This window comes from Agelaius tricolor, unplaced genomic scaffold (genome assembly GCF_023055355.1).
Source record: "Agelaius tricolor isolate 1412-34295 unplaced genomic scaffold, bAgeTri1.0.p SCAF_10, whole genome shotgun sequence".
Taxonomy (NCBI): Eukaryota; Metazoa; Chordata; class Aves; order Passeriformes; family Icteridae; genus Agelaius; species Agelaius tricolor.
The window spans coordinates 36,177,709-36,200,315 of record NW_027269270.1 but is presented as its reverse complement, the minus strand read 5'-3'; the positions used below and the strand labels follow the sequence as shown (position 1 = coordinate 36,200,315).

The window sequence follows — 22,607 nt, the reverse complement described above, 5'->3', positions numbered from 1 at the left end:
TTTCTCCTGTAACCATCAGGGACTGCATCTCATCCCACAGGTGTATTAATAATCTTTATTTTGTATGGAAAGAGTACAGTAGCTGTGCAAAAATAGAACTAGAGGACAAGACTAATATGGGACTTGTACAAAATATCAAAGAAACAGTAAACAATAAATAAGCTAAAGTGTAATGATACAAACTGCAAAAGGATGTGTAGAGCTGGGTACAGCTGTTTACAATGTACACCGAACACTGTAATCAAGCACAATGGGAAGAATATAAAGCTGAGCACTCCACCTGAATTGCACTCATAGGAATGTCACTGCAGCAGTTCAGTTTCAGTATGTTCTTGCCAATAAAAATCTTCATTTCCTTAAAAAACCAACGTCTCAACTTCATTCTGTCATGCAACTGCACATACACTGTTCCTCAGACTTTCACGTTCATGCCATCCCTTTCTTGGTTTCCCATAAAAACATTTACTAAGCATTCAGTTGTTGTACCTTTTCACAAATAAACAATAAATCATTTTGCTTTAAGATAGCACCCAAAGGTGATTAGATACCCTATATAAAGTGCGATTATTGTTAATAGGCCATAATAGTGTGTTCTTCAGTGCAATAACCAATATGGTCAAAGCCTCCCAATACACATGCAAATGTCACTCATTTTATTTAATTTCTTCTATTTACTAAAAATAGTTTTATTTACACATCAAAGCATGGCTGCTTATAGTTTACTCATACACAAATTATTTATGCTTCCTAAATGTACATCATGCAACCCAAATTAGATCCCACTAGAAAAGTGATAAAATAATTTGATTTGAAAAAAATGCATGCATGTACAGATCTGAGTATTCTGCAGCAGATTATCGCCCTTAGCGCTGCTGTGAGACATCAGCACGTAAGCAGTTGAGAGGCATGAGTACTATGTGTGAGATGCAAGAGAACCAAAAGCCAAGACTGAAGCCATATGTGAAAGGAAAGGCTTATTTAATGGTAACATGTGATAGGAAAGATTTCTCTGCTCGAGCTCCTAGGCCAACCTAATTAAGTCTTTCTACACTAATTTGTTATTCCAGTTACTGTCACTGCCTGTGATGGTAGGAACAGTTGGAAGTGGTTGTATCCCATAAAGACTGCTCTCTGGGACCCAGCCATGCCGAGGCAGTCAGTGTTTTGTAGAGCAGTCAGACCCTGTGATGTTGTGAGCCCAGTCTCCCCTGTCAATGTACAGAACAGTATTTATACATTTGATTCAATGAACGATCGCTTTGGTTTTGCCGTGGTGACGTGACTGAGGGGGCCGTCCTGAGTGCTGTGGGATGGCAGTTTGGCTACAGCATCAGGGTATAAATGAGAACCTTGGTTGAGTGATCTGCTGTCTGTACAGTGGGGAGGGGTTTGGCATGGGAGCTCCTCACGTTCTTTTGCTTGCACGCTGCTCTGGCTGCCATCTCCAGGGGCAGCACCTGTAGAGGATCCCTTAGTTGAGTAGTGTTTAACTGAGAACTGCTCCAAGTTGGAGGGCTGAATGCCTGCAGAAGCAACGTTTGTGGATAATCCATCTGCTGCCTGAGAGTGCCAAGTGCGACTAGATTGTGTGTTTTGCTGCTGAAACCTTGCAGTCTTGTCCATGATTCCCATAAACGGGGTATTGCGAGGTCGGTGCTCAGTGCCCTGAGCTTGACTGATGTTGGTCTCCTTGAGTCGAACATCTGGGCCCAGCCCCTTAACACTGCCTGACAAACTGCTGGCTGCAGTGAAGCTGCTTGATGAGCTGGCAAGAATCACACTACTGGATGGAGAGCCAGAAGAGCCACCACTGGCTACAGGGCTTTGCTCCCTTGAGTCACTGAAATTCGTTGGAGCAGAGGCTGTTGATGTGTCACCAGGTTTAGATTTACAAGCAAAAGAACGAGAAGAGAGAGTCTCATGATGCTGTGGATGTGAACGCTGGCTAGACACAAACTTCTCATTGTGCAGTTCAGCAGTGGGATCTGTGGAAATGCTTCCAGATGAAAATATGTTTGTCTTATCCACCTGTTGACTTCCACAGTGCCGGATGGGCAAGGGACTGTGGGGAAGATGCTGCAAAGGTGATTGTGGCTTGGTGCTACATTGACTGCTTCCTGGTTTAGATCCAGGCTGGATGGAGCTCAGATGCTGATTCGTTTTTACAATCTGTGCCTGCTTTGTTGGCTGCATTATCAAACCTGGCTCTCTCAGGTATTTGTTGCTTGTTCTGCTTTGAGGGGACACACACTGAGCTTTCTGAACACCTTCTTGAAGGGTCCTGCTAAATAATGAAGCAGCAGAGGAACATTGCAGCCTTTGTGGAGGAGAAACAGATTCACTGGGGTGTGGCAGGTCAGCTTCCCTGTCTCGAAGATTAAAATTATCGTTCACACCTGATACAATTCCTTCCTCCTCATTATCAGAATTGCTGGTTTGTTCAAGCAGCTGTGGACACTGATGCTTCTGTTGCTGTGTTCTCTGGAACTGTTTGCACTCCTCTTCCACCCGAGCCAAGAGACGTTTTATCTCCTGATTGCTGGGGCATATCTGAGTGGCTTCCCGTAGGTCAGAGAGAGCAGCAAGTAGTTTTCTGTTTAGGAACAAATAAGTAAACAATGAAAACTGGGGCAAATCTGTGTCCCAGCATTGCCTACTACTATTCCACCTCCACCCTTTTAGCAAAATGTCCTGATTTGTTGCTTCCTGCTGCAGGTGGTGACAAATTACAACTGGAAATTCTCCACCTCAGGAAATTCTTAACTAAGGTGGAAGCACAGACCCAACCCTGAATGCTTCCCTAAAGTATCCTGATACGCCATGCAGACAGGCAGGAGAACTCTCTGCTGGGAACACCAGGAAATGACAATTTGTCTCACAAGCTCTTCCACAGTTACCTCTAGAGATAGGAACCTGCTGAACTCTGCTTCATGACCATTTATTGATGTTTAGAAAAGATATGGTGAATCAAAAAGACACCTCTTCCTGTACTTCAGCTACACCACTATAGTTTGTTATTCTTTCATCCTAAAGAGATGGTTCCTCCTCTCTCCCCTTATTTTTGTCTTCAACTGCTAACGATTCATCATATTATTTCCTATCAAAGTAGCCAGTAATAAACTGCAAGCTTGGCAATAAACAATGAAGCGCTGGAATTGGGTGGCACACTGCTGGTCACATTCTGCTGAGTCATGTGGAGCAGCAGACCTATTCACTGTTACATTTAAAATAATCCCTCTTCATATGAGTTTGTTACTTTCTGGACTGCCTCATAAGTACTTACCGAGTATTCAATATCACCATTTGGATGTGGTTGGCTTTATCTGATAAGAGAGACCCAGTACAGATGTAAAGTGCACTAAAAAATAATTTTTTCTTTGCAAATTTGAAATGCAACTAGCAGAAAAGAACAAGTTATTAAAAATGGCAAGTTAAAAAAAAATCTCTGCAGTACCTGCTGTTCCTCTTGGCTCTCGCTCTGGCATAATAGGCTTCGTAGCACCTAGGCTTCAGATCCAAGGCTTTGGTAGCAAACTCTTCAGCCATTCCAAAATCCTAATAAAGGAATCAAGCACACCATTACACAGCGCCAGGCAAAGCAAGTTGCCAGCTGCGGGTCGTGCTCTGGCTCCAGGAGCGCAGCCAGCGCACGTGGCAGAGGCTCCTGCCCCGGTCTGCAAGAGCAGGTACTTGCTGAAAGCACACATGGGCACAGCCATGGCACCTGGTTGTGCTGGTTGATAACAAAGGTAGCAATGTTTTGTATTCAGTCTTTTAAAAGTACCACAAAGATCCAGTAGTTCATCATTCCACAATTACTGCATGATGTAAGACCAGCTGTAATAGATCCCCCACGACAACATGCCCTCACCTTATAAGCCACCCATTTATTGACATAATAAAGCCCAAGATCAGGATATAGTGAAAAGGATTCTAAAATAGCACAGATAGATATCCACACACAACCCAGTAATGCAGTAGGATATAAGTCTCAGATTCCCAATGCTAGAGAGGCAGCAGACTAACAGCAAGAGCTTACATTTGTTTTGCGGCGACATCGTGACAAGTTCAGGTATAATGAAACTCTCAGCTCAGTGAAGGCTTTCATTTCCTCACCAAACCCTTCCCTTGGGAACTTCCTCAATGCATACTGATAGCGCTGTGCTGCTTCCCTCATCTTGCCTTTCTGCAAATTTTAGGGAACAAGAAGTTTTTCACAAACGTCTAATATTGCAATACTGTCCAAAAAGCATATTTATATTTGACATCTAACAAGAGATGCCCTTCAAGCAGAAAACACAGAGAGAGATTCTCTAATAAATATACACAGTATGAACTACACTGTCAGAAAAGCACAGGGAGAACCTGCATGTTAATCAGAGTTTGTGTCCCTTTCTGAACTCAAATGTTTAATGGTATTTGACAAGGGTAATATTTGCACTAATATGTACTACTACTAGTACCAGAAAAAAAATCATATAATCTGATGTATTACTACTCTGTTTTAAACAGAGTTGTAATATGTTAGATTATATAACTGAAAAGGAGGCATAAAGGCATTCAGTCTACCTTCAGGCAGAAGTCCAATGTTCTGCTGCCAGAAAAAAAGAAAAATCCACCTACTTTATAGAGTGTATTTCCTTCTTCCATCAGTTTCTGCAGAAGAATCAGGAGAATATCGGGTTTGGAGGTGGCCATTGCCCACGCTGCATTTCCTGCAAGTTAAATTTTAAGGGTCTCTGACAAAAGGGAAGAAAGTGTGTTCCTGCTGTCTACCACAGCAGAAAGCCTGGTCCTACTTCAGTATATATTCCACCTACATGGAACCAATATTACTATTATCATCATAATTAGGGTGCACGCATTTAAAAAGCATCTCTGGCACCACCTGGACAGCAGCCAGGTATTAAATGGTCTGATACATTTCACCGCTGTGAAGGAATGTATAGAAGTCACAATTAAATTCAGGCCTAAGTAAGAATCTGTATTTGATCACACTTACTACCCAAATAATATGAAATAGTGATTCGAATGTACTAAATATTCAGTAATTATCACATACACAACCGCATCATGTACTTGCCTACTAGCAATACATAACTTACATTTCTTTGGCCTACCCTTTGCAAAAATACACAGTTCTATAGTTTATTAGAAGAGTGTTATTTAAAAGTAAAGCTTCCTAATCTAAATCATTAATAGTGCCACAATTATGTATCAGTAGTAGCACAATCACCATTTTCTTGTCTTAAGGCAATATATTAAGGCAGAGTAATCATATACAGTAACTCCTCCAGACCTCACCATCAGCACACATCAAAGAAGGAGCAGAATAAAAGTCCTTGCATTTCCTAATTTCTAAAGTGAGTCTTGTGTGTCTGCCTTTAAAGGAGATTGTTTATCTTAGGCAGGCATCTGCAAACCAGACAGCCTGCAAAAATCTGGTGTTTTATTTCATCTACTTCACAGAAATAACTAATTCTGGCAGAGCAGAACCCAGTTGTTTGTCACGGTGCAGGGCAGTTTCACTAACCCAGCTTGGCTCCCTTTCTCAGCAGCATGACCACAACTGAGGTATTGCGGCAGCCAATCGCTCTGTCCAGTGGCCTCATGCCACTGTGGTCCACGTGCTCAATCATTGCTCCTTTCTCCACCAAATACTGCACCTGGGAGAAGAAATGAAACATGCTTTGTAACATGGCTCTTGGTACAAAAGGCAGACCAAGGAAATATTTAAGGTACCATGTAATCTTCTTTGAAACACACTGAGCATATGCTGCTGAGTACAGTACAGCCATCTAAAACCCACCAAAGGCACCACAGCACAGGCAGGCTGGAGGGAAGCAGCAGCTCTTTCCCATAACCATTACTTGCTCAAGTGCCACCAGCAGTGATCTTGTAAGGGAAGAGGCACCAAGAGTCCTGCCCATGGACAAGCCCCATGACCCACAGCCATGGGCCTGCACAAGGACCTCTCTACTGGCATTGTCCCTGTCCCAGCCTGGCCAGTAGCTGAGCACAGACCTACTGAAGGGTCTAGGCAGGGAAATGGGAGTTGGCACCACTCCAGGACAATGACCTACAGCAAATCCAGGGACAGGAAGGAGCCTGGACACCCCTCATTCTCCAGCAGAGCCTCCAGTACCCAGTGTCATGGGCAAAAACACAGTGTCTGAAAACTACCAAAGCCACTATCACTTACAATTTCAAGTTAATTCAGACAAAGCTGAATGGGACAACATGCTATAGTGAGTTACACGCCACAGCAGCAGCTGAAACAGACCTTGGGTATGCAAGCTGCAGAAACACAGGTGTGAGTGAGTGTGAGAACAGCGTGTGCTGTTCTGTCTAGTTCCACAGTGCACACAGACCTGAGTGTGCCCTTCCTCTTCTTACACCTCTTCTTGGGGTATTTCGTCTACAAAGGCATCAACTGATCAGGACCCTGAGAAGGGACCTCTGTGGGTTTGCAGCATAATTCTGAGCTTCTACCTATCTAGAAAATGCTTTCCTGAGCAAACATTTTCACTGTAGTCAAGATGAGAGCAGTGTAATCCTCTTGGCTACTTCCCCAAATTTCCTATTTTGGTAGGCAATATTTTTTATAAATCCTAAATTTTGGTAACTTTTTCTTGAATGTTATGTTTTGTTATACTTACAATATCAGCATCCCCATAAAAAGCTGCCAAGTCTAGGGGTGTTCTTCCATTTTTGTCAGTCTGATCAGTGGCTGCACCTTTCTCTACTAAATACTGAACTACTTCCTTGTGGCCTTTCAGACATGCCCAGCTCAGAGCTGTCAGTCCTTCCTTGTCCAGAGATGAAACAGTTGCACCTGTAAAATAATATGAACTTTGTTATGAAGATTCTCTGTTTAAATGGAAAAATTCCTGAACTCACCCAGATGCAATCCCTGGTGCAGCTGTAATCTGCTATTTATTTTCTACCTTCAGAAAGGAGAAATTCCACAGTGCTCAGATGTCCTTCACAAGAAGCCACCATCAGCGGTGTCCGGCCTTGCTTATCACTTAAATTCACATCAGCCCCATGTTCCACTAGAAGTTTAGCGATCTGAAACAGAAAATACCAATTTAAAAATACATTCCTCACACCAGAGGGGGTTTAGATTGGATATTAGGAGAATTTCTTAGAAAGTGCTGTCCAGCCCTGGCACAGGGGCAGGGGTGGAATTCCCACCTGCCTCATCCCGGAAGGGATTTAAAAGCCATGTGGGTGTTAACACTGCAGGACATGGGTTACTGGTGGCCTTGGCAGGCCTGGGGAGCAACTGGCCTTGATGGTCTTGGAGGGCTTTTCCAATCTTACCAACTCTATGATTTTATTAAATTGGCAGATTGAGATTTTGGCTATAATATCATGAACTTTTAACAAGAGGACTAAGGTGTATTTATGGCAACCACTGAGAAGTTCTATGTAGCTCAAGCCCTGACTGCAGTTCAAGGCCTTCTCACAGGAGAGGCCAGCATGAGGAAGGCTTCTGAATCCAAGGTTCTCTCTTCTGCACAGCAGCAGTACAAAAGGTCTGAAATCACCTCAGATCTTGGTCTAGGAAATAAAATATTTTAAACTCACATTTATTTTTCAGGTATATTATAACTAAGACTGTTGTGACGCCAACGTGCTTTTAAAGTTATTTCCAGGGATACAAAGGGTTTGGAAGTGAAGCTTCTGAGCACATCCCTCTGAAGCAGATGCAAACATGTATTAGAAAATTGACACCAATTATTTTCAAAACTAGAGATGGGAGGAATGAGGGACCGCCTCCCACAGGACCCCCGGAGCAGTGCAGACCTGCCAGTGGCCCTGCCGGACAGCGCAGAGGAGCGGGGGCACGCCTCTCCTGCTGGCCCTGGTCACGGCCGCTCCGTGCCCGAGCAGTAACTGGCACACTTCCAGCTTTCCTCTTCCTGCAGCAGCTGTCAGCGCTAGAGAAAGCATTTGCATCAACATCAGCTCTTGGCTTATTTGGCCTTTGGACACATGCACAATATGTGAGTATTACTGAATCCCCATTCTTTCAGCTTTTCACTGGGACACTTAGTGAAAGCTGAAAAGAACAAAAAAAAGAAAATACTTTCCCCACCATAATTTTTCCACCTCTTTTATTTTGTTCATATTGTGTTTTAAACAGAACTTGAAATTTAAATTATGTTGTTTGTATTGAAGCCTCACCAGTCATGCCAACAAGTATTAAAAGATGAGTTAACATGTGACTTATGCAAGAATCAGGAAAGGACTTGCTCCTCCAGCTTCTAAAGCCTAGTAACTTCCATTTTCTTCTAAGAAGTGATTTTATCATTTTCAAACACAGTCAAATAGAATTTTTTTTTAAATTCCAATGAATGCTGAAAGTAAAGGAAATTACAAACACTAGAGGAAGAAGTAATTTTTTCTTTTTTAGCACTTATCTTACCCATTCCCTCCTCAGTTGATGAAACTGCACTGTGTAACAGTTATAACAACTGTTTAGAGCTGAACAACTGGAAAGTAATTGTTATGGATACCAATATTACAAGCAAAAGAGTTGAGACTTGTTCAAAAATCCCCCTTTTAGGGAGTTCACTTCCTCAGTGAGTGAAGATTCCCAATGTATTATGCAAGGATTTCAATTAAAAAATACTGACAGGAAAATACTGAAGAACAGAATTAATTTAGAAACAGATATATGGCTTTTGGAATTCGCTGGATTTGCAACAAGGGTTTTGTACACGTGTAGGAACAAAGCACATCTGCTTCTCTAGGATGTGAGAGGCCACTGACCATCATCCCAGTGCTGCTCCCTCACCCTCGGCTGTTTCCATGGCATGGAGATGCCGCTCACAAGGCACACCAGGGAACTGCAGTGCAGGCATTACAGTCTGCCTTAAAAACGACATTTGGCCTTTCCCAGATGCCCAAAGGCATCTCTGCTTCCACTGCCTAATCAGAACAAATGAGGCTATGGCCCAGCATTTCCTGAAAGCTAATGATATTTAAACAAAGGTTCTCAGACAGAGAATCCCATAAAATTCCACACTAAAACCTAAGCACTGTATTTCCACAATTTTCCATTTAGTTAAAAAGTCAGTAATTTACAGTAATTTTAATATAAAATAGTCCTTCAATACTTGAGATGCATAGATTCAGTAAATTAAAACCATACTTATAAACTGCATTTTATTATTAAATCTGGTATTTTCCATTATTTTTATTATGGAGAATTAAATTTTAAAAGTAAGATTAACAACTCTTTATTCCTAAATTAGCAATGCTAATTATGAAACACACAAGAAGGGAAATACCTGTTTCTCCCCATAAGGCATCAGTGTCATTGATGTCCATGTCATGGTCTTTTTCAACTGTCAAGATGTAATGAACCACCTGCCAAAATCATTGAGCAGAGATGGGCTGAGCCACAAGAGCATCAGTTGTCACTCATATGACACAAGGGAGAAAAAGATGTAAAACAAGTGAGAGTGCTTCTCTCTCAATGCATATAATCAATAGAAAAGAAAATCAGTATTACTCAAAACAAATTCAGTAGGACTTTAGAATGACTTTTAAGACAAGTGAATGTTATTGAAAACAATTTAAAAAAAGCCCAGTGCTCTTCTGTGAATTTGTTGTTTGGCATGACTATGATTTAATTAGTTCCCATGTGACCTATATAGAACAGAATAATCAAAATAAACAATGGCAAAAATAAAGCCTCCTAGTTCAGTGAGGAAACTCCAGATCATCTAAAACAAGAGAGCAAAAATGAGAATATTTGCATACATTTTGTAAAATGGTGATACCTAGGTTTTTCCTTCCACATTGCTTATAGCTTACCTGTTCTAAATTTCTTCCCAGAATAGTGTAAGCACATATCAATAAATGGTAATTTTTAAAGCTGAAAAAAGCTTTAAATAAAGTTTTGCTGTGTTTCTACAACATTAAGGATATCTGTGTTTTGAAACCACCTGCTAAAAGATCATTAAATGAAAACTTTTACTTATGACTGTTTTAAATAGATTTTCTAATGGGGCACATGGTCACTGAGGCTGCAGTCAACAGGTGAGGGAGAAGAATCATACTAACAAAGTCTGGGATGCTACAGGAAAAAACAAAGGCAGGAAAGGAGAAAGGATCTGTGTGTTTTCAGGCTGTCTGAAAACTGTTGTATACAATGTATGGAAAATCCTAGGATTCAAAATGCTAGGACATAATTTATTAAAATTCATGAAACACACAGATCTTCTTTTCAGCTAAGAATACAGCTTCTTAATGTCTTAAAAATAGAGAAAGATGGACATTTTTCAGGTATGTATTTATGATTAATGTGATCTCTTTTGTTGATATTCAGGAGTTGACTGCTTTAATTTAATCAGTGGACAGCAAACAAGAACTTTCATGGGAGTAAAGGAATGATCTATTCATCCAAGTTAACCATAGCTCAGAATCCTCAAGTTTATATTGTAAGACAGCAATGGCTTATATACCATATAATAAATTAACTGCACATAGATATTTCTATATTTGGATCATCTAAACAACTTCGAAGATCAGACTCTTTATCTTATAGAAACTTAAAACTAGATTTAAAAGAAGTAAATATTGAAACAGCTTTATTGAAGATTTTGTTTCCATTTTGGCACTCACTTACTACATAACTAAGTCCTCTTGCACAGTTGATCTTCATTCATATCTTTACTTACCCATTACTCTTCTATCAAGTAACAGTTTACAGTTTATTTTCCCAATGAACAGAAGACATACTTGTATTACCTAAATATCTAAAGCATTTTCAGTACTTCTTATGTGTTTATTTTTAACACATACATTTATTTTTAGTGTTCCTTCCCAAATTTCTGTCTAAAGTGACACTGAGCTGAAGTCTGTAAGTTGGCATGTGCATCAAGCTAAAAACTGAAGCCTGTGTGATTGCATGCAATGAAAAATTGGAAGAAAAATATCAACCTGAAGTAGAAACATACTTGGGTGGATCAGTGATACAGAAAGTCATCACCACCACTAGAGATTCAGGACTACATCCAAGGACAGGGAGGACAAAATAGACAGAAAATTACATATAAACAAATCCTGAAGCAAACTGAATTACCAGATACTCAGCTAGAGCATTTAAACCAGCTGCTAATATATACTACAATAAATATCAGAAGTGTCAACAATTCTTTCCAAGCCTCTTTTAAAAATAGCTGCAAGCACTGTTGTACAGTTCTGAAAATGTCAAACTGGAGATCTGGAGGACCTGCATTTCCAACCCACCTGGCAGTGCCCCATGCTGGCAGCCGCTGTGAGAGCTTGCTGCAGTGCCTGGCGCTTCCTCAGTGAATCCTGCTCTTGGGAGGGAGCCACCCAGACCAGGCCGAGCAAGAACTCAAGGATTCCACAGTGCCCTCTCAGTGCACTGTGCACCAAAGCACACTGGCCCTTCTTGTCTGCAAGGTCAGCCTGAAGGGGAGAAGAGGGAACATCTGAGGTTAAAAGATGCAATGAAGGGTTGTGGAGAGGAGATGCTTCAGGGCACTATGAGAGAGCAGCTCTCACTCCTGACTTCCAGGACAAGGGGGAACATCTGGGGAATTACAGGCCCAACAGCCTCACCTGAGCAGCTGGGAAGCTGATGAAAAACTAATCCCAGAGAGCACTGCCAAACACAGGAAGGACAAGGTGAGCAGGACCAGCCAGCATGGGCTTGCCAAGGGGAGATTGTGCTTAGCCTGCTGGACAGCCAGCGGCTCTGAGGGGACCAAAGGGTGGGTAAGGAGAGCAGGGGCTGCCCTTGACCTCGACTTTAGAGGGCCCCAACACTCTCTTGGTAACAGTCACTGACAAGCTGATGACAACAGGTCGTGAAAGTGCACAGTGAGGGGCACCCAAAACCGGCTGAACAGCTCTGCCGGAGGGTTGTGACCAGCGGCACGTGCACAATGCTTCACGGAAGTCTGGACTCACCCCATGGGCCTATGCTCGATAATTATACACTTAAGTAATCAATAACAGCTTTTTTGGGCCTTTGTATGACTCTTCTGGCTGCAGGCTTGGCAATCTTTGTGCACCAGCTTACCTTTGCACCTTTTCTGCACAGCAGTGACACGATGTTCATGTGACCTGCAGCAGCTGCGTAACTAAGGGCTGTCATCCCGTTTTCAGAAGTTCCATCAATAGCAGCTCCAAACTCGAGTAAAAGAGTGACCACTTCTTCATGTCCAAGGTGTGACTGAACACACAGCACTGGAGCATTATTCAGTACTTCAGTTCTGTAATTCACATTTGCTCCTGCCAAAATCAGCAGCCGACTCACCTAAAATTTAATTTAAACAAAACAATGTTTTCCTCAGATTTGTCTGAATTTGATATCTTGATCAGGTACTCATTTGTTACACCCTAATTTTGATGCAGATTTTATTGGCAGACATCAACTTTAACACACATATAGGAATACACCAGTTTAAAATCTTCTCTTAGTAAATATATTATTGTATTATTGAGCACTGCACTCCCAAGAGAAGACCTGTCTCTCCCCTGAAACTCTCTACCTGTCATCACAATTGCATGTGTGACTTGCTGCTACTCTGCAACTACCTCCATTAAGAGAACCAGATTGGATAAAAAGAAAATCTCAAAAAAAAAGGCGAGAGTATGCACATGTGTGTTTATGTACACACAAATTTCCAGTTAAAAGCCTTAGCAGTTGGCTCAAATTCCAACTGACTTGGATTTTGCTATCCATCATCTGGGGATTCAAATAACAGTGTAAAGTTGTGGAATTTAAATCCCATCCTCTCACAGTATTTTCCCCTTTTACAGCTGACACTTTCCCACAGAAGCAAAGAGCACTGAGCTCTGCCCAGCAAGGCCATGTGGAACATCTGATCCCAGAAATGCAGCCACACACCTACCTGTGCTACAGTGCACAGCCACAGAAGAAAAAAGTAAAAACCCTTCTTTCCATCAAGGAAAACTGATTTGAACTTAAGCAACAGCTTACAAAAGTACATGAAAGCTTGTCACAAAAGAGTTCAGCTCCAGGTGCTTTTCTGCTGAAGGGTTACACTGACTTCAGCATTCCCCTGCCCAGTGCCAGACAAAGCTCTGGCTGTACAGCCCTGCTGATTGTTCTTACCTTCACGTTGGGTGTGTAGATGTTTCTTAGAGAAGCCAGGGCTGTAGACAGTCCATCAGTACTATAACCAATCCACAAGGCTTGGAGATGACTGGAAGAAATTCCGGTCCTTTTACTGAGACCCTAACAGAAATGATATAACAGGAAATCTCTCTGTAGAATTAGAAATCCTATTTTAATCTACAACTCAGTATCAAAAGAAATAAAATCTGGATTGATAGCACTACCAAATATTTTGCATAAGCTCCCAACAAATTATTCAAGCAAGTCAGAGGAGAACCTCTATGATGTGTTCGCATGAATAGATCATAAAGCCTACTAAGCTGCAAGCTTTACCTTGAAAATATGAGCTTTAAGTATATGATGGCCAAGTTCCATGGTTTGTTGGCGGTTTAACTTTCCCTCCTGTCGAGAAAACATGAAAGCCAGTAGAGCATGTCCATTCCTAATAAAAGGGATTAAGAGAGAACCACTTTTATAATTGTATTTCAGTAAATACACATCTTTATGCCTGTTATAAGAGTTCAACTTTGTCAGACTACTGAAACATACCATCACATCTAAACAAAATTCCTTCCATAACAAAATAATGCAAAATGAAAAATGACAAATTTTGAAGATGAAACATTCCTGGTATTTATTTCTGTGCTGTCCCCTCACAGGGGGCCTGTGTCAGCTGTGAAGTGGTTTACATACTGCTCCCTTTTGCATTCTCAGAGCCAGGAACTGCAGGCGTGTCAGAAAGAAGTCAATCCTTTTAGAAGAGCAAGATCTGAATGCTAGTGAAATTTGAGTGAAAACACGTATTTAGTAATTCTGCACCTATGTTAGTGGTGGTCAGTGTTCTAGGAAACAGTGAGAGCAGCACAACCCTGAGAAAAGAAGGTTATCATATACTGTTTGTTAATCACACTATACATTGGAACTGGGCAATTAGCCGTATGTTAGCTGGACTCTTCATCTGAAGGGGTGAGTTGTGGGAAGTGACTTCTCACCCCACCTTCAGACATTTCTGAGCAGAACTTTCCACCATCAGAAGCTTTACCTGGGCCCAGGCAGCTCCCACTGCTGCTGGGGCAAGAACTAGGAGTTCCCAGTGTGGTGAGACCAGAGGTCCACAAGGCTGCAAGCCCCTAGTCCCACCTACAGAACTGGTTCTGTTACAGCCACTTGAAAGCTCAGACAAGTCTTGGGCTGGTAATAATTTTAAATGTCAGCATTATTTATTCTTTTGTAAAACAGAAAAGCTGTAAACCCCAAGAAACATGAAAAAAAGAAAGGGGAGCCAACTGTGAGAACATGACGAACAGTAACAGCTGCTGTCTCCAACTCAACCACCTCTGGCTCTCAAAGTTACAGAACCAACTAGAACAATGCCAGCAGGATATAATTACAGCACAAAACGTCTCATTATTTGTACATTTTAAAAAGCACAAATGATCTGTTCCTTCTATTCCTGCATTCTACATTACATAGACAAGGTGCTCCTGCACAGGATTCTAAACAATTTTGCTGTGTTAATAACAATATAGCACTCTAATTTCTCCATGAAGGTAGCAAAGTCAGATGCAAACTTCTGACTTCCATAGAGTCAATTATGCATTGTAAACTTTGAATCTTAAGTAACATTACCTCTAAATATACAAAAGATTTCATTCTGGAAAACATTAGGTGTGCTTGTATTTTAACATCACTCTTTCCTCTCACCAATTGTTGTAATCAAATATAAAATATAAATATAAAATATAAATATAAAATATAAATATAAAAAACCTAGTTTTGGTTATTTGAACATGAATTACTGCAGTTTTAATTTACCTTGGCTCACATAAGAAGTCAGTAATTTCACCTTCTGCTCTCCAGACAAGCCATTCCCTGAAGGAAGGATGGCAGAACATGCGTGTTTTGTCACGTCTTTTGATCAGAAAACATGAAAGGGCTTCCATCCTCTGGCTGAAGTCTTCCCACTGTTGTTCACTGTTTATTTGTCCTGCATTAATAGCCTGGAAAATCTGGTCATCTGTCATGGGATGCAGGGATGCCAATGCCACATTCAATATGGGCTGAGCTCGCTCAAAAGCAGAGTTTGTCATGAACTTCATATTGCACTGCAGTAAGTACAGCTCTGACAGAGACACAGGAACAACCTTGTAGCTTGCACTTTTGATTACTAAATGACCTTTTTGGAAAAGATCCAGAGTGAGTTTCAAATAGAGATAAGATCCCAGGCTTCTCATGATCAGGTGGTTACTCACTTTCCCAATTGTAGCTGCATCAGCTTTTCCATTTAAAGACATGTTGTTTATAATTTCCTGACTGTTATTAATTCTGTACTGAATATAAGCATTCAAATCATCATGAATTCCTTTGTTCTCTGGAAAATTATCCAAGGATATTGCAATAAATGGCAGTGAACTTATCACTTCCTGTGAGGGAGAGAGGGGGGGAAAAATAGAAAAAAAAAAGGCAAACCAAAGACATTAGAGTATTCCAGCACTGACAACTCAACGATGCATCTCTGCTACATTTCCCTTCTGTAGTGAGTACCAGCTTAAAAAGGAATTCAGTAACCCTGAGATGGTTTTGCAAATATTGCCTCCTCATAAGAGGTAGAACAGTATTTTTACATTTTATCATTTTTCATTGGAAGGTCTCAAATATTTCAGTGACCAAACTCAACAATTGAAAGGGATGAGAAATGACCACTTCAAAGTCAAGGAAATGGAAAACAGTTACCAGACCCTAAGACAGGCCAGGGAAAGGGGGAGGCAAAAGGAATGCTCTATTAGGCAGGAATGTTTTATTGAGAAGTATCACAAATGACAAGAGAGAAAAGACTCCCCTTATCATTTCACCTTCCAGTAAAAACGTACCAGAAAGGTGCTGTGCACACATCCCCAGCCCCTTGTGCCTGAAGGTACAAGTACCAAGCACAACACAGACATTTCAGCAGGTTCACCTGAACACACTTTCATGCTTCTGTTCCACAGAATACTTTTATGTTTATGTAAATGAAGATCCAAAACACCTTTATTTAAAAGAAACACTTCTGCAACTTCTAACTGAAACCAGAAACTTCTTACATAGAGTCATATACTACAAAAGTTTAGCCAACATCTCCCGACCTTCACAACACAAAAAGGAACTATTCCACTTTATGTAATTCAGTGGATTTCAAAAAGCTGCACTTTCAGACTAGTGAGATGTTTTAAGCAAAGACACACTTCTCCAGTCTCCAGAGAGGGAATAGTCTCTGCTACAGAAATCCCTTTTTAAACCCAAAAATTTAGTTGAGAAATAAACTCTTCAGCCAGTTAAACACTGAGTGCTTAGTGGTAAGAAAGCAGAGAAGAAATAAACTCTTGGAGACTGTACTGAAGCACAGCTGCACCTTAACACTGCACTCCTGAAGTACAAGGGAACAGACTCAAGTTTCTTCATTTCTTACATTAGCAACTCTACTGACAGCTGCAATAAAGTGATTCACAATGGAAAAGGCCTCCAATATTGTATCTGTTCACTGCAAATAAACATGTAACAAAGGAAGGAAGGAAAAAATCTAAGAGACTTTGAGTTCCTCTAAACCCAGTATTTTTCATAATAATGCAGCTGTGATCATTTGGTCTTTGAGAGTAAGAAAAGCATTAAAAGGTGTTTTTACCTGGAAATTAGTTCTTACAGTCACAATGAGCTTCAGCCAGGGAGGAAACTTATAGATTATACTTGTGATAAATGAAGAAATTGTGTCACCATAATCAGGTTTATGAAATTCAGCATCATTTAAACCATCTACCAAAATTATGTAGTCTTCCTCAGGAATTTTCTGCTCTGAAATTTGAGAATAAAAAAGGAAAGGATAAAAACACATTCTCCCTTAAAGCGACACACCTTTATCCTCAAATTCCATATGTCAAGAAACAAAAATGTATCTTTATGCACACCAGTATACATCTTACGGCATTTAAGCATTATTTACAAGATTAAAAACAGCATTAGAAGACTAAAAACAGTTTAACAGGAATGATATACTCTGTTCATATGTAGGCAAAGCCGCCATTGTGCCACAGATCAGGTATGTGCTCAAGCTGGCATCTGCTGGGAAGCAGCTGTTTTCAAGGGGAGTTTGCTAGGGCTTTATAAAATACAAAAATCACGTTGCTACATGCTTTCTTTTACACACCATACTGGAGGGAACACTGCAGCTGCGGCAGGGGAGGGTTAGGGTGGATATCAGGAAAGGCTCTTCCCTCAGAGGGTGCTGGGCACGGCCCAGGCTCCCAGGGAACGGTCACATTCCCAAAGCTGCTGGAGCTCCGGGACCGCTGGGACACCACTCCCAGGGATGCCCACAGTGGGATTGCTGGGGTGTCTGTCCAGGGACAGGAGCTGGATTGATGATCCTGCTGGGTCTTTTTCAGCTTAGGATATTCTGTGATTGTTGAAGAACTGCCACATCCATTTTAAAAGCAAGCAAAACCTACATCCACTTTGCAGATCTTTAGGCCCAGAAAACTAAAGTATGTGACAAAACTAAAATGCATCTTAAAACAAAATCCTTTAATGTGAATTTGCCAGCTTTAACTCCAAACAATAGCTGCCTCCCTGTTTTCTAGCAAAAAAAGTAAATATAAAGTTTCTATGACCTTTAATATGTTTCACAGAATTTTAATTTAAACACGAATCACCTGTTTAAAACCCATCTATTATTGTTACAAACAACTAGCACAATTAAGGAATACCTTTGTCCACGAATGTTCTGCTTTATTTATTTTTAATAATTTTCTCTAATACTTATGCAGTTTAGATTTTATTTCCAAGTCACTTCCTGCTTAACGTACCTCTCCTGAGGTTTGAAAGTGGTTCCAACACTCCCCTTTTAAAAGCTGCTGCTGGATCCTGGACACAAGACCTCAGGCTCAGCATGCTCTGCAGGTGAGGCTCTCTGATGAGGAGGTCTCTGTATGCTGTTAACTGATGTGAGCGGCAAAGCAAAGCTGCCACGCTGTGCACGAACTCGGGGACGAGGCACGTGTACGTGTTATCAGCCTGGCAGTAATGATAAGCAACGACCTGCAGAATCACATAGTAAAAAGCATTACTCTGTCAGAATTTTGGCTGGTTACTAGTTAGCGCAGTTATGATAAAGTGTTTTTAAACTTCTCTCTCAACTACAAAATCCTTTTCAGTGTTAAGATCCCACGCTGTAACAGTCTCTGACAGTCTGGGTCAAACACAGGGAGGAAAGCAATGAAATAGGTGTTTGACCTTGCAGGGCATGCAGAGAGGAAAAGAAATCAAAGTATCAGATTCTGGCAGGAAAACATAACTTGAGTTCACGCATTTGGATACAGTGGGTAAGCAGCTGATTAACTGAGCACAAAAGTAACCTGAGGGTCTGACTAGGTAACCTAGCATATGTAATTTAACAACACCATGTCCCACACTATAATGAATAAAGGACTAATTTGATCATCAGGCAAAAGTAAATTACAAACAGCTATTAAAGACATGCTTACATAAGCAAATGGAGAAATACGACAACTGGCTTTATTCCGAGTATTTCAAAGCTGTGTATTGCTTAAAAATAAACCAGGCTGTAACCCATATTTCTTTGGGGTAAAAAACCCCTAAACAAACTGCAAGGAAAACATGGTATTCACAGTGAATAAAAAGCCTCCATTTCAGTAGTTTTCATAACACTGCTTCAAACGAATATGTATCACTTTAAAGACTGCAAATGTTAAAGATCTCATGTTTTCCCTACAATTATTCATATAAAATATGCAAGTCAGATACTCATTAGTTTTACTACTTAGACAAAAAATAAAACACCTAACATATTAATCTAATACAAAAATGACTTCAGGCTTTCAGAGGATGTAAAATAAAACTGCATTCAGACTCAATCCGTATCATAGCATATAGATGGGTTATACAAGAAGCAAACATTTTATCTTCCCTGCCTCCCCCCACCCCGAATTTTGCTTTTCAAAGGTACACTGAGCAGCTCCCTGCAGAAAACATACAGCCCCTTTGGCAAGGAAAGGATCCCAACCTCCCACACCCACACAAAATTGATGAGAAATTGCTAAGGTAACACTTTCTAAGACCACGCAGGATTCAGGTGATCACCTGACAAGTACAAGAGGCGGGCAGCTGATTTCACCAGCCAAACAGAGCCATCGTGCAGAGGTGCCCGCAGCCTCCCGGGGGCTCTGCAAAGCAAACTGACCTCCAGGTTAGAGGGTTCTAGCACACTGAACATCTCTTAGGAAGTGAAAACTCACCTTTGAAGCGAGGCGTCTCACAGAATCCCCTGCTTGAGTTTTGTATTCAGGAGTACCAGGACAGGTCAGAGTTTTCATTGTATTGGTGTCACCTGACGGAGGGGGACACGGGGCTAACTGGCTTAAGGGAATCTCCTGACAGGAGTCACCACCTGCTTGTAAAAGGCAACAAATACAAGAGAAACCAAATTTGCTGACCGGAGATTGCTTTCTAGGAAATTACCACAGATTATCTTACTGCTAGAGTAAAACTTGAAACTGTGCTATACCGTTATAAAAGAAGCCTGCAACTAGTCTGATAAATACAGGCAAGCATTTGCAACTTTACTATTTTAAAACAACTCAACTGACTTTTAGATCAAAACTACAGAATTACTGAAAGAAAAACCATGCTGATGTGAAGAGTTTCCTTCAGAAAATTACACATACAATGCCTCATTTAAACTAGTAGTTACTATATGACTGAACTCTTGGGAAATTTATCATTGTTATTATTAGTAATAATAATAAAAAGCAAACATGTGACTCCTGATGTCAGCACATTAACCCAGACGATTACTCAGAAAAAGAACATACTTTTAGGAGATGAACTTGGGCTGTTGGAGGCTATTTGTCTCATGCGACTTCCATGGCAGCTGAGTGCTACCAGCCGTGAAATGACTGCAGTCTTCCCAAATCCCACATTTCCAGTAATGACTGCTCCCCTGCTCTCTGCTGGGTCAGGATTCTGCAGTTTTTCTTCAATGGTGTGAAACAGCCATTCTCTTCCAACAAACACTGAGTCTGTGGTTATGCTTGGCACCTCAAACAACAGTGGCTTCAGCAAAATGTCCTGAGGCTTATAGGGGATGAAACGAGCTGAAAAGATGTGCCAGGGAGGAAAGTTTACCAGAAGAAACTTGACATGCAATCAAACAGCATGGTTTCAGAAGGTAACATCATTTAGAAGCTTTGTTATTATCAGTCACAATCAGATGAATTCCATTGCTTTCACGAGGAAAGCAATAAAATAAAATCTGATTGTCTCAGTCCAGGTCATCTCCATAATTTTTGCATAAATTAAATTGTAGAGGAGAGAAGCTACAGGGACAATCTATTTTTTTACAACTGAACTTGAGTTAGTAAGTTGTAGAATCCAAAAAGTTTTCTTAATAATGCATTAATAATTTTACAAATCAGGAAGCACAATTTTTCAGTTTAGAGTGAACTATGTGCTGAGCATCACAGTTAGGTTTTCAAATCTGTAAAGACATTTACAGAGAAACAGAAAAAGGTACAGAGAATAAAATAATTTTTCTGTTTAAAAAAAAACCTTAAAGTAATAAAAAAAAATTACTACCTTGTTCTTCTGTACTTTTCAAGTCATAGGATCAGCAGTTACACCTTTGACTACTTTGATATATACATTTGGAAAACACTTGATGACTTAGGAAAGAATTTGGGTTTGATTGCATAAAATACATTAAAATTTACAGGAATAATAATATTCACCAATAATATGCTCTAAAGATTCATTAGCCAAACGTAGTGTTACACAACTTCTGTTTCAGCATTAATCTATGACTGTGAAAAGCCATAAATGAAAGAGGGCAGCATAGCATCTCCATACAATCCTCAAGATCAGTTTTACTAGGAGTTCACTTAAATTTTTCTGCCTTTAATTGTTATTGGTTGTAACAGATGCACGCACATTCCATCTCTAAACCATAGCACAGCGCAGGAAAAAGCGTAATCAAGCACCTTGCTGGCGGACACGCAGAGTGCCTTGTCAGGAGCACTCCACAGTAACACTGCAGGCCAGGGCTGCTCACAAAGCTCACAGCCCACCCACGCTCCAAACTGAAGCTGAAGGAATGTGTGACTGTGCCAGACACATGCAGGTGTAAATATCTCTGCCTTTACCTTCCTGCTGCACTCTTCCGCCAGCGGTGTTGTGCCAAGGTAAGCGAATTGAAGTTCGTAAAGGAGTATTTCTTTGTCCATCCAAATAACTCAAATCTTCCAATTTGGTTGAACTTGTTGCTAGAGTATTAAAGAACTGAAGCTTATTATTCTTTCAACACAAGTTACAAAGAATGTCATTATTTATTACAGTCCTTCATCTGCATGTTACTTACAGAGCAGTTTTTCTAGACAATGGCAACAAAGTCATTCGCGTTACAACATTTACAAAATACGTTTCAATCAAGTTGACTAAAGATTTAGTTGGGTTTTTCCCTGTTTAAATGGCCCTCGGTTCTCCCATTGAGGGAGTTTTCTTTTTTACTATAGGAACAACCACATCAGCAAGGTCAGAAGTGCTAGAGCACGTTCAGGTATTACCTGCTAATACACCCCCTGTCACCACGCAGTGTCCTGGAATAACTGATGGACTTCTGAAGTGTTTGAAAAGCCCTGACCTAATCAATACCTACTGAAAAGCATGCTAGACCACAGTTTTAAACAAATGAGGTAATGCTCATCTATTCCGTTCAGAACATAGGCTTTTTTCTTTTTATCCTATAGAGATACTTTCATGCTAACAATAGAAAGATTCAAAAGAAATGTCCTATCATCAAGAACAGCCTTGGGTTTTGACCTCAGGACTTTACCTGCAACGGAGTTTGGACGAGGCATTATTAAAGAGGCAGAACTCTGAGTGTAAGGAAGGGGACCCTCTCCCATTGGTACTTCTTTTGGCAGATTCTCAGAAGAGCCAATGGCTTCCTCTTCTGCAACGGGCGAACAATTATCTGTTCTTCGATCACGGCTGATGCCTTGGTGTTTTCCAGCTCTGAGACTCCCATCCTTACTCCATTCTAAGCTGGATCCACTACGATCATCATTTTCTGACGAACTTGTTATAGTGGCTGAAAAAGAGGGAAAAAAACCCAAGTAAAGTCAGAAGAATTTGGCACACAGATAAGAATTTTCATTCTCAAATGGCATTGTGAAACATAAATGACAAGAATTCAATGTTGTTCAGAGGTCCATCTTACCTAAAATACACAATCACATCAGGATGACAATCGGCCTGTACTCATATACCTAGCAAACCAATCTTGACAGAAACCTTCCAGCAAATAAGCTATTTACTGTTCCTTTCTTAAGCACCTACTACATTTCACTGTCAGTAAGAGCAAACAGGAGTAGATGCATGATGAATCAGAACAGTAGAGTAAATTAATAAAATTTCAGATTCTATTAAACAT

At 40.7% G+C, this 22,607-nt stretch overlaps 1 protein-coding gene across 7 annotated transcripts in view; it reads right to left on the bottom strand.

The window, feature by feature from the left end:
* Positions 1–43: 43 nt before the first annotated feature.
* The window catches only part of TANC1 (tetratricopeptide repeat, ankyrin repeat and coiled-coil containing 1), a 73,756-nt gene continuing 51,192 nt past the window's right edge, over positions 44–22,607 (bottom strand). For 6 of the 7 annotated variants that reach the window (XM_071435578.1, XM_071435575.1, XM_071435574.1 and 3 more), the window contains 20 exons: positions 22,008–22,265; positions 21,319–21,438; positions 19,993–20,274; positions 19,417–19,571; positions 17,968–18,199; positions 16,791–16,957; positions 14,948–15,555; positions 13,466–13,574; positions 13,130–13,252; positions 12,071–12,307; positions 11,269–11,454; positions 9,303–9,381; positions 7,813–7,946; positions 6,948–7,071; positions 6,660–6,835; positions 5,534–5,666; positions 4,624–4,715; positions 4,040–4,186; positions 3,455–3,555; positions 44–2,593 (listed from right to left, as the gene is read on the bottom strand). In XM_071435578.1, coding sequence (XP_071291679.1) covers positions 1,231–2,593; positions 3,455–3,555; positions 4,040–4,186; positions 4,624–4,715; positions 5,534–5,666; positions 6,660–6,835; positions 6,948–7,071; positions 7,813–7,946; positions 9,303–9,381; positions 11,269–11,454; positions 12,071–12,307; positions 13,130–13,252; positions 13,466–13,574; positions 14,948–15,555; positions 16,791–16,957; positions 17,968–18,199; positions 19,417–19,571; positions 19,993–20,274; positions 21,319–21,438; positions 22,008–22,265 — 4,826 coding nt within the window. In that variant the 3' untranslated portion in view covers positions 44–1,230. The remainder of the gene's footprint in view (positions 2,594–3,454; positions 3,556–4,039; positions 4,187–4,623; positions 4,716–5,533; positions 5,667–6,659; positions 6,836–6,947; positions 7,072–7,812; positions 7,947–9,302; positions 9,382–11,268; positions 11,455–12,070; positions 12,308–13,129; positions 13,253–13,465; positions 13,575–14,947; positions 15,556–16,790; positions 16,958–17,967; positions 18,200–19,416; positions 19,572–19,992; positions 20,275–21,318; positions 21,439–22,007; positions 22,266–22,607) is intronic. The other variant, XM_071435576.1, reaches the window with a different exon arrangement.